Source organism: Barbatula barbatula, assembly GCF_947034865.1.
Source record: "Barbatula barbatula genome assembly, chromosome: 8".
NCBI lineage: Eukaryota > Metazoa > Chordata > Actinopteri > Cypriniformes > Nemacheilidae > Barbatula > Barbatula barbatula.
This window is the reverse complement of record NC_136771.1, coordinates 10,857,992-10,869,910: the sequence shown is the minus strand read 5'-3', so window position 1 is coordinate 10,869,910 and position 11,919 is coordinate 10,857,992. Positions and strand designations below refer to the sequence as shown.

Here is an 11,919-nt window from a genome sequence, read left to right as displayed (position 1 = left end):
GTGTAACAATATTTTAAGTTAGGGTAATAAAGCGATAGCAACCACAAGTGGCGACTGTAATTGTTCCACGAAGTTACAGGGTAAGAACAATAAATATACACACAATCTGATATCCTTGACTTTGAAACCTTTATTTAAAAATTATATATCACATAATTAACTAATTGTAACAATAATTTACATCTACAATTGGTTAAGGGGAACAATATGAGTAGTTTGAAGAATAAAGTGGGTAAGTATAATACATTTATACTGTATTTGTATATTACGTGGTATGCATGACCTACAGTATGCTAGACAACAATGGGAGAAAGTTAACATTAGCACGCGTTCCATATTGGTCTGGGCTGTCTGTCAGCTAATTTAGACTAGGATACATTTTTATTTGATTGATTTTAGGATTTGTGGACACAAAAAAATAATCATGCTAAATATGAATTATTAATTTTGATTGAAGTTTTAATGTGTAAAATATGTGAAATCAATGTTGACCTTTTAAGTGTCCCCGAATAAAAAAGTTCCCTGCTTAATTGGCCTGGAAGGTCATGGATTGGGTTCAATTATCTTTAAAACGCATTCAACATTTTCGAGTGAAATGCAATTTCTAATGAGAAAAATAGTGGGCGTGGCTTTTGTCTCTTTCTACAATTTGATTGGATCTATAAAAAAACAGTTGTTGCATTTTGAAAAGCACCTGGCAGCAGTGTGACAGTTAAAGGGGTGGAGTTAACGGATGCTCAACACAAGCCATCTAACATACGTCATTTGGACCCTGCGTTCCTAAGAGTATGTACTGTTTTTGTGATGGAATAGTATGGGTACTTTTGACTGCATGGCAAAATAGACTGCACAAACTGGGACATACTAAGAGGAAGTGGAAGTGACCGTTGTTGCCTGGACAACATTGTGGCCAATAACTGTCACACACATCAAAATACACCTCTTCTTTCCATTAATGTATTTATTCATTCGTATTTTTATATGTACCGTTTACTGATTACCTACATTGTTCATTTAGTGACGCATCAGTTATATAATATAATAATGCAGTGGAGCGTCACTAAACTATGCCTACTAGTGGTGAGTTGTGGGTAATATCAGCCGTCAGAGTGTCCATCATTTCGCCCTTGGAATTTCTACCAGAAGTAGTAGACCATCCGGGAATCTTTGGAATACTATTTTCAGCATACTACGATTTGGGACATACTAATTCTACTTTTGAATACTACTAGGACGGATATTATGCAGATTGGATAGTCATTATAGGAAAGAAGTGCATTTTCCGATATTAACTAAAGATTATGACACAATTTTAAGATGAAAATGACCCACATTAATAAACTATTTACAATAAACACTGCAATATTTCATGAAAAAATAGGCATTGTATTCTTTTATTTCACTGGGACATTATGGGCAATGCACAGTGCACACGCACGGGCGCGCCCACACACACAAAAGTGTCCTGTCACATATAATAAACATAGATGCTCACCATAGCAGGAAAGGAAGAGTCTAGCTACTCTCTCTTTCTTTGGCTCACTCCTGGATATCCTCCTCTTATTTCCTTGTTCCGTGATGTAGCATTTGTCAGACCATGTGGCCTGTGGCAGCTACCTGCAGAGTGTCTGTGTTCCATCCTGTCAGAACACATTCTCTCTCTCACTTTCTCTGGAATCTGCACACCTCTAAAACACTCACGGCTGAGCTACAGTGACAAAAACTGTTTGCTGTATATACAGTCCTGTATATTACAGCTGCTTCAGCATTGAATATTTACATTTATTGTATAAGATGCTACAATGATACATTTATAAATGTTTTCATCTATGTTGTTATAATTGCTTCCAAGTTTCCTTATCTGTAAGTCGCTTTGGATAAAAGCGTCTGCTAAATGACTAAATGTAAATGTAAATGTTTTCCACTACGTTTTGCTCGCTGTGGCGTAATCCACCTATTCCGACCATTTAGTTTGACGGTAACGTAGCCAAGAGATTATGGGGTTTACCATAATATCATTTTTTTAAGTGACTAGCACAAAAACCATTATGGAGAGCACATTTAATCTGAACTGTTGAGCTTTGATTAACAATCATGATGGAAAATCTGTCTAACTCCTTTTCATTCTCTTTAAATGTGGCCGTTGTCATTAGAATTAACGTGGCCACTTTATCCTCAATTTCCTATCCTGCAACTCAAGCAGAACAAAAATATAGCAATGCATACAGCCTTTGCCTAGCAACAGACAGGGAATTAAAAATAACAGTTTCCCTTCTATAAACCAAGCTGCTAATCAAAAAGAAGAGCTGGCCTTTGAAATGTATTAAAAAAAATTGGAGACGGGGGAGAGATGTGTGAAGCCTGGCTGTGGTTAAACATTAAGCTTCAATAAGACGGGCAACTGGCCGCAATTAAACGACACTCTCGGTCTGAAGGCTTGGACTCAGAAGTGGGCAACGATATGCCGAGAGAGGTCTCTCCCCTCAGAAAGCCAATTATTGTTCAAAATGAAAAACCAGATTCATATTCTGTTATGTTTTATGCATGACAACCCTGAGGCAGAAATGTAAAATACAAATACAAAATTGTATATCACTAGCCTCACAGCAATTGTGTTTATCATAGATACATATTCATGCACACACATTTTTTTCAATAAAAGATTTTCAATATGGACATATTAGATGATGAATAATATACTGTATTTATGAGTCAACAGCCAGATGCAATTGGGGGTGCCAATAGCTCAAACGTCACCACAGGGTTGTGATGCAAGGCAGACATCCTTATCCATTGCTTTCCCTTGTGAGGAAAATGGCTCGACCAGCCACGTGGCAGGCAGCAAATTGCTGACATCCTGGCTCTTCCCCGGAGGCACACGGCCACACTGCTAGACCACAACAGGAGAACTATCATCCTACAGATAATTCCTCAAAGCCCACAGAATCAATACAAATATATGTTGACTACCACTGTGCGAACATTACATTGTACACCACATGTTTTCTAATTAAGAGCTCTCTCATTCATTATTCAACTCTTTGTTGGGCTTTTGAAAGTCCATGTTTGCTTCACAAGGGAGTTTAAAAAGCTTAAGGTTTGCTTTGAAAAAATCATAACATCCAGTGATTCTCAGCATTCTCTCTCTGACACAGACTGAGAAATCTCAGGTAACCAGAGGAGCTCATTGGGAAGTTTTCTGTATTCTTAAAGATTGATGTTTAATCGGGAGTGCTGCTTATTGGTGATCTATTGGAAAACTCCACACGTCCTCTCCTCTGGCTCAGAATATATACATGTCTTCCTCAAGGGTCTGAGGCGTGAATGGCCAATCTAAACACTGATGAAGCATAATGCACAGAAGAGACACCAGCTACCTTGACACCTTACAACAGTCTGATTACATTTCCTCATTCAATACTTAATCCCATCTGATTATTCACTGGACTGTGAAGAAATTTCAGACAAATTGAATTTCAGAGAGTGCGCTTGCCCCTCGGTGAGGAAACAAGGAATGGTTAGAAATCTACAAGTTTAATGACCTCTAAACTCGGACATGCTCAAAGGTGAGTGAATTATAAAAGAGCAGAGAGGAATTCAAGGACTGTTGAAGTTTGTGTTTTACAAAAAATGTAAGATTACAACCCCCATTTCTGCATTATGCATCACACGTTAAAGAAAAATCGTATTAAATATATATAGAAAAGATGAAAGCAAGTCTTGTTTTATAGTTCTGGCTTAAAGATGAAGCATGAAGTCTCATATGGGAATGAACTACAGGCCAAGTAAACAGTTTGCTTTAAAGAGTAAGTAAAAAAATGTCATGCAGTGTGTTATGTTGCCGTGTTTGAAAGTAAGCAGTCTGAAAAGTTGTAAATCCAAAGGTAAATGAATAACAAAGTTATTGGTAAAAAGGGAGTCAACTCGTATCTACGTCACTAGAAATAGTCCCCGCCTACGTTTTGCTGGAACTGCCGCAAAATCTTCACTCTCCTTCCCCAAACACTGTGGCTCGTTCATGATGCTTGTGCATCAGGTCTATAACCTGTGTTCTACGTTGTGAAAACAAGACCGTCTAATTTATCTACCAAAGGAAGAACTTCTGAGGAAATCCAAAGTTTTGATGACAAAAGTTGTCAGTTGCCACTGAGAAACACCGTGCTCCAGTCGTGCTGGAGTTTCTTGTTGATTGGCGTCTTCGGCTGTTTCTTAGTCAGACTCAAACTGCTATCTGAACACTGTATATAATATCCAGCCATCTGTAAACCGTAATCCAGTAATGATGATGGGCGTTCCATTTGCTACACATGATGAATGCGTTTGACCAATCACAACAGACTACACCATCTGACCAATCACATGACACTAGGCTCGTGGAAAGGAGGAGATTAGATGGATGAATCAAGGAAAGAATTATTTGAGAGTCAGTCAAGAAGTAGGAATAACTGCCTATTATTACGACATAATAGTGTTTTTAGACCTTGTATGTACATAAACTTGTTGTTGGACATTCCATAAGACAAAGTAGGACCTTAAAAATCCAATGTTACGTACTCTCTCTCGCGAGATTGGGGATGTGGCTGTAAGTTCCCTTTCTGTCGGTCTCTCAATGTTCTCAATCTACCCGACAGATGGGGTTTGATCTAGAAAACCTATCAACTCTGATTGTACTTTTAAAAGGCCAATGAAATTGGCGAATTGCCACTTCAGTCTCCTGTCGGAGGGATGAGACGTTGTGTCCTTTATGCTACAACACTTCGCCCGCTGCAGCGACCCGGGTATCCTTCCCAGGTTCCTCAGCCCAAAAGGTGAATGAATAGGCAAGACAAAGCCAAAACACGTGCCGCGCCATTCACCAATTTCATTGGCCTTTTAAAAAGTACAGTCAGAGTTGATAGGTTTTCATCATCAAACCCCATCTGACGTCTCGTTCCCTCCAACAGGGAACTGAGGTTACATCCATAACCAAATCCCTATTTGTCAGCATAGGGCGTTAACAGTTTATCTAAATGTTTATAAACTTGCTCCAATCCCAACTTCCTTTGCACTTTTTTATTAATGTTTATTGACTGATGACCATTTGTAATATCTTTTAACCATGGCAATACCAATCACCTTCAAAAATGACCCAGATAGCAAATTATATTGATTAATGATGAATCAATGTTGAGAATAACCACCAATTCAATCAATTTTAAATCAATTGTCTTTGCTATTTGAGTAACCATGGTTTTACTGCCAAAAAACAATTGGGTTTTATAATTTTCCTAAGGAAAGTGTAAAGTTTGGTCTACAACAACTCATAAATATGATTAATCAGACTGACACATATTTGTACTAACCATCACAAGAGGCCATCTTCTTACCGTAATATGACATATTGGCTCTGCAATATAAACAATTTTTTAATTCTCTAGTACTGCAGTAAAAGTGCTTATCTGACAGGCTAGGCACATTCACAATCAATATTGCTTTATTCACTCAGGATTGTGTTTTGTTCATCAGGGAGCTCCAGCTGGCTTCAGTCGCCCAAAGACACTAACAGACAGTAATCTCCTGTTTAGTGATTGAAAACTCATCTCCCTCTTGTTGCCATAATGGCCATAAAATGGTTGCTGTAAAAGTGAAGGCCATTGGGACCAGTGCACCAGATCGAGGGACTTGTCATGTTCAGTCATTAAGTTACTCATGTCACATTTTGGATAGTGATGGGTACTAACCCATTCACTTTACTGTACTCAGTTTTCTTGTATAGATGGTTTCATCGAACCCACACGGCTGGCCCAAAGTTAACTTCTGGTCTGTGTTTGTTGATCAGTCTGGCTAGAGGGTAATAATAAAACGATTTGTTTTATTTTTTATTAATATAAATATGTAACTTTGTCACATGTAAATTTAGCCAAGTAACGGTTCTTCTACTGGTAACCCAAAATAATATTGGGTAGACACTTGCTTATACTCTGCAGGGACTATATTCTTTGCTATTCTTTGCATTTTAAAATGCCTCATTATTATTCATAAATTTAAGATTACACTCTTTTGTGACAATACAAGAGGAAAAACGTTTGGTTTGATGTTAACATGATTTTCTTGGTGTCAGCCATGTCAAACATTAAAAGCAAAATGTCAGAGATAAATGTCAATTCTGCTGTGAATGTCATATCTGATCGGCATTCATCTGCTGAAGGCCAGGTCAAGGTCACACGAATGACTGTTTTTAACAGCTTCACTTCCACCTTCTGGCAAACAATGACACTGCAGGAGATGTGAACAATTATTAAGCTTTATAAGGTTTTGAAACAATGTGGCTCTGTGCAATAATTTTTTTGTCTGCATCTTCGTCCTTTCTTTGATATGACATTTTCAAATGTTTAATGTGGTTGGTATGGAACAGGTGAATAATAGCACATGGACAAGTGTCTATGTTTCCTCTAGACCAGTCCCACCTTGATATGAAAGAGTGTTATTTTCATAATTTATAATAAAAATCACACATTAATAATATATTAATGAGAAAGAAATATATAATTCCAAATGACAGACATTAAAATGTGCCAACCAGATAATGATTGGCTCCCCCTGCTGGATATTTGCTGGTTTTATATGAAGGGTGCTACATAAATTGGCTTTTCATGAGAAAAATCAAAGATAGATAGTATCTCATTAATATCTCAGTTATTTCTCCAAGGCGTCTATGAGATAAAGTTAAAGGCAAATGTAAAGTTTGCTTAAAGTGATAGTTCACCCATAAATGAAGAACTAAAAATATTCAAGTTTTCATAACAACGGCGAGCCAACCATTTACAGTAGGATGGTTTTTAAATTACTCGCCTGGTTTCATGCCTTCTCAGAGACTTTTTGACAGGTTTCCTTTATGCGTAAGTTGATATTTGAGCATTTCCTTGTGTTGTCTTTACATACTACTTACATTCATGGGAAATGCCACTGATCCTTACAGCCCCTGGTAAAATGGAAATACAGTATATTCGCAATGCCTTTAAAAGGTTATGTAAGGGCACTGACACAACTTGGAGAATTAAGAACATACACATGAACAATACAACAGCAAGTTATTAACAAGTACACAAGTGTCTTTATTTACGCAAGCGTGTCTCTACAGTTCAAAAAGAAAAAAGCCACTGTCAAGCTGTTGGCACATGTATGTACAAAACCAGTTAATTTTACTGCCTGCCACAAGCATTCTCAGTGAAAATACAAAAAGCTAGTACAAGGATAGAGCTGAAAGCAATTTCAGGGTAATACTGAATACGCAACATCATAACAAGTATAGGTTTAAGACGTGGTTTGGAAAATCATCACGAACTATAAAGGACAAAACTCAAACACTACAATATAATAAGATATTTAGCTTAATATTGTTAGCGTAGCAACTTTAATACTGCACATTTAGAAAAAAATTCAGTTGACCCCAGCAAGACAAGTCAGAAGTGTAAAAATGGAAATCAAAATATAGGATATTTTTTTTCTTTTGTTTTCTCTTCTTTCAAGTTAGATGCATAACCATGCCACAAGTAACAACTAGAATTAAGTTTTTTCCTAATACAAGTTTCTTTTTGTGTTTTTTTTTTGGAAAGCTGCATGACTAGCAAGAGTACAGCCACTCCGAATGTACTGATTCCAAATTCACTCTCACCAAATGCTCACAATGGCCCATAAGTGCACAAATACTAGCTTTTTTTGTTGTTTGTTTATGAGACACTGACCAAAAGCACTGTCCGAAAACAAATGATGAGACACGTTACTGCAAAACTAGGGCAACTGAAGTAGGCAAGACAAAGCCAAAACACAAAATTTGGTCCGTAATGGAGTAATACATGCCTAGGCATCATTCTTGTTCTTTTTTAAATCAAAAGTCATATTCAATTTCCCCAGTGTTTGGCAGAGTCATTGCAATCTAGTTTTCCTTCTGGTAGCCTACGCACAAGCATGTTTAGAACATCACCCATCATTGACGTGTTATCGTTATGAAATATGTATACATTTATAGATATATGTACAGTTCAGAGAAATGACAAAAGAAACATCCGCTTAACTGCATTTAAAAAGTTAAAGCTAAAACTAAGCAATAAAAGACCTGAAAATGTTATTTGCATGTGACAGTATGGCTTGCAATGGATGAGTGAAAACAAATAGCCACAGAGTCTCCCAAGGCAAATCTTACTTGACTGCTAGAGCTGGTTTGAGGCGATTTCTCACAGCCTTTCTTTCCGATATCTTCCCTTTCATCAAAGCTTAACAACCGGATACTGAGCACCAATGTCACACCTTTCATTAATACTGAGCACAGCTAGCGTATACGGTTCGGCCAAGCTACAGTATAGCAGTAGAAGTCACTTTAAGGTACTATTTGAATCCCTGGCACTCCAAAACTGATAGAGAAATTGAAAAAGAATCTGTACATTTTTTGTGCTGTTGCCGCTTTAAGTCTGGCAGCTTAACCTGTAAATCATAAGTTACAAGTTTGGTCACATTTTTTGTTTTTAAGAGTAAAAAAAATCGGTGAATCTATACCACGACCAAATGTTTAGGGTGACTTCGGGAGATGCAAATACAAAAACGTGTGCTGTAATCCCTTTAGCTGAACCCGAAACCCAATCTATCCCAATGGGATGTTAAAAAAGAGAACTTTGTGTGCTATCAGGGTGTGCTGTCTCAAACACAAGGGTTGAACAGGGAGGTAGAGGAGAAATGGAACAGGACAATGCAATGAGGATGAAGAAACTAAATCTAAATGCTAGAGGATCATGGGTAGTCAGAGACGTTGCCATGGAGACGATAAGCGAGCTCCCTGACCAACATTCTATGTCACACCCGTTCGTAACAGGTGTTATTTACCTCCCCACCCCATCCCAACCCCATCACCCGGCCATCCCTTACCCCTGGAAACCGATGATATCAGACATAGTTTAGTTTATATGTGTGTCTTCAGGGAGGGAAAGAACATGCTTGTGTGTGTGTGTATACATATTTATATGTGTATGCTTGCGCCGGACCGCATGTTTTATGTGTACGCGTTCAGACGCTCTTTAGAGCGAGTGGAGTGGATATCGTGAAGCTCCTGTTCCTCCTTGGACTTGATGTCTTCGTATTTCTGCATCCTGCAGGCATCCTTCACGTAAGCCCAGTTAGCCGACAGCACCATCAGGTAGTGAACCTACAGCAACACAGTAGTTAGAGGGGAGGGTCGGTGTTAGTCATCTTAAATCATAAAAAGGTTATGCTGGAGAAGACTTAGGGGGGACATTTAGTCATAGAAAGTGGCTCAGTTATGTCCCCTGTCAGTCAATGTGGTGAACGGCTCCAGCTGAATTAGTCCTGAATTACTCCAGCTGAATCCAGCCAGGTTAGTTTTTTTTCCTTTGTGTGTTTATACATGTTAAAAGACTGGAGGATTAACTTGTCGTAAGGCTTAACGTAGCTGAGGGGAGGTAGTGAAAGGAGGGGAACTCAAAGTTGCAAAAGGCTTGGGTGTGATTTTAATGAAGCCGATTTAGGAACGTAGTTTATAAAAAGTCGCTGTCATGGTGGATGGTGGTAGGGCCCTAGGTAAATGTACAGTAGAGTGCGAGTTGGGAGATCGGGAGGGCAATCCCACACCGGAGCCGCTTCAGAAGCGCGTGCAGTACCTCCCTGTGTTCTTAGACGTCAGAGTGACGTGGTTATGGATGAGGACAGATACGGCCATCACCTATTACAGTAGCCATATCATTGGACAGCAAAAAAAGAGAAAGAAAAAGGGTTACTAGCTGACACCGAACAACCCAAAATGATGAGTTCTTCAGGTGATTCAAGAAGATATTGACTCCGTATATGAGGCTTTTTTTCTCCTTTTCTGTTCTGAATCTGGTTTAGAAAGCCACATTGGCTATAAAAATAATGATATCTATGCATATTTAGTTTCGGGGTAAAAAAACATTATCAAAATTGCAATAATAGCTTTTCAACCAAAGTCACTTTCCTTAATAATTAAGTATAGAAGGACAGTTACTTAAGTTACTTTAGATATTATGCGGAAAAATACACATTTGGAGGCCTACAAAGCCGTTGCTCTGACCTTTATAGAGGGTAAAATGATCAAACTTGCACAATTCTAACATCATTTTGGACATTTTTCAGTGATTTACTGAATGCGTTTTTCTCATGGGTGTAACTTGCGGGGGTCCGTGGGGTCCTGAGATGCTCCAATTACTTTTGCTGTAATTCCTCTGTTGGCCAGTGGGTGACGTAATTGCTTCACACTTCAGCAAAGCTGCAAGTATGCAGCAATATTCTCCACAAGCTATGATGTAATTATATAATCAAAAGAGCAAAATTCAGCGGCCCCATTGTTCGTGAGTATTTAATGTCCATGCTGTTTTCTCATTTGCGAAATGCGTGGAATGTAATTAACTCATACAAATAAGGCCAGTCTTTTGCCTTGCTAGAAAATAAATGCATTGTGATTTTCACACAAACACACACACATTGCATTGAAGCTTATACAGGAGAAAATGCACAATACAGAGCAAAATACTATTTCCGACAAAGGGTTTAAACTGCATCAATGTCATTTTAATGCGATTTAATTTACCTTTAACATAAGATCTTATATCAACCCAAAAAAACAACCAAGAGGGGGAAAAGCTGCCTTGCAGAAAATGGTGTCTCACAATCACTTATCGCTGTTCCAAACAAGCTACACTCCTTCCTTCCCTCTTCTCTTCTGTTTCCATGGCAACAACACCTCCTGCATTTTCAATGATGAGCATTTCTCTTCCCTTTCTACCCTTTTCTCTTTGCTCGCTAGCTATTTTACAATAGGCCTTGAATGTATATTCCATTCAAGACAGAAATTATTTGCAATATATTGTCTAAAAAATTTCTGGGTTCCATGTAACATAACCTGTTACCAAAGCCAAAGGATTAATGCCACACAAATCAATCCCCATGTCTTAAATGGAAATTCAAAATCAAGGAAACTGTATGCAGAACAAACCAATAAATGATAAAAGAAAATTTAAAGGAAGCAGTGTGAATACTCACCATGGCAATAACGGCTGCTCCAGCCCCCGCAAGTGCACAGACGAACAAGTGGAATGTCAGGTCCAGCTAGAGGAAGAGACCAAAAAGAAAACGCAGATGTTTCTCGTCGACAAGAATAATCTTATCTTTTCTTGATTTTATGATTTCATATGGTTCAATGGATATTGTGCGAGAAGGCAGGTTGAAACAAGGAACAAGGAATTTCAATTTAAAAGCGCCAACTGACCTCATTAGATTCACACATCTTGATTAAGTTAGCATCCTTAGGGCAGATTTTTTTATCCTCATTGATGGACACAATTCCTGAAATTCAAATGAACAGTGAGATCTGGATTTATTCGCTGGAAACATTATCACTGTTACTAATCTAGAGGAAGAGAGCTACACACCAAACTGACGCAGATCAAAGCACATGGTGGGGTTCTCTAAGAATGTCATATTCTGACAGGTGTTCCATATGTTGAAATACACGAATACTGGAAGAGAGGTGAAGGCTGTGATGCCCAGCCAAGCCAACAGGAAGATATATGTAAGCATGATGAACTGAGGGAGAGAAAGAGTAAGATATTATATCAAATACAAAAGGTAATGACTACCACCTTTGATTACTTAATTTACTTTACAGTCTGCTATCCTTCATTTCAGATTTACCATTTAAACTGAAAGTTAAGAAATTCAATGTGCAATTTAATTCCTTGATTTGGATTAAGGAAGCAAATAGGATGCAGAACTTTAAATCAAAATAATAAACACAAGGGGTATTATCATAAACACTGAACATAAATGTTCATTTTTAAATATACAACATAAAGCTTATTAATCATCGCTCATGTTAATTTCAGCATTTACAAATGTTTTTATAATCAGACAGTTTTG

At 38.0% G+C, this 11,919-nt stretch overlaps 1 protein-coding gene across 3 annotated transcripts in view; it reads right to left on the bottom strand.

Moving 5' to 3' along the window:
- Positions 1 to 7,075: 7,075 nt before the first annotated feature.
- Positions 7,076 to 11,919, bottom strand: part of gpm6ab (glycoprotein M6Ab) — a 53,693-nt gene continuing 48,849 nt past the window's right edge. For 2 of the 3 annotated variants that reach the window (XM_079461888.1, XM_079461887.1), the window contains exons 4-7: positions 11,433 to 11,586; positions 11,270 to 11,346; positions 11,044 to 11,109; positions 7,076 to 9,175 (exon numbers count right to left, since the gene is read on the bottom strand). In XM_079461888.1, coding sequence (XP_079318014.1) covers positions 9,023 to 9,175; positions 11,044 to 11,109; positions 11,270 to 11,346; positions 11,433 to 11,586 — 450 coding nt within the window. In that variant the 3' untranslated portion in view covers positions 7,076 to 9,022. Of the gene's footprint in view, positions 9,710 to 11,043; positions 11,110 to 11,269; positions 11,347 to 11,432; positions 11,587 to 11,919 lie in introns of all 3 variants that reach the window. The other variant, XM_079461889.1, reaches the window with a different exon arrangement.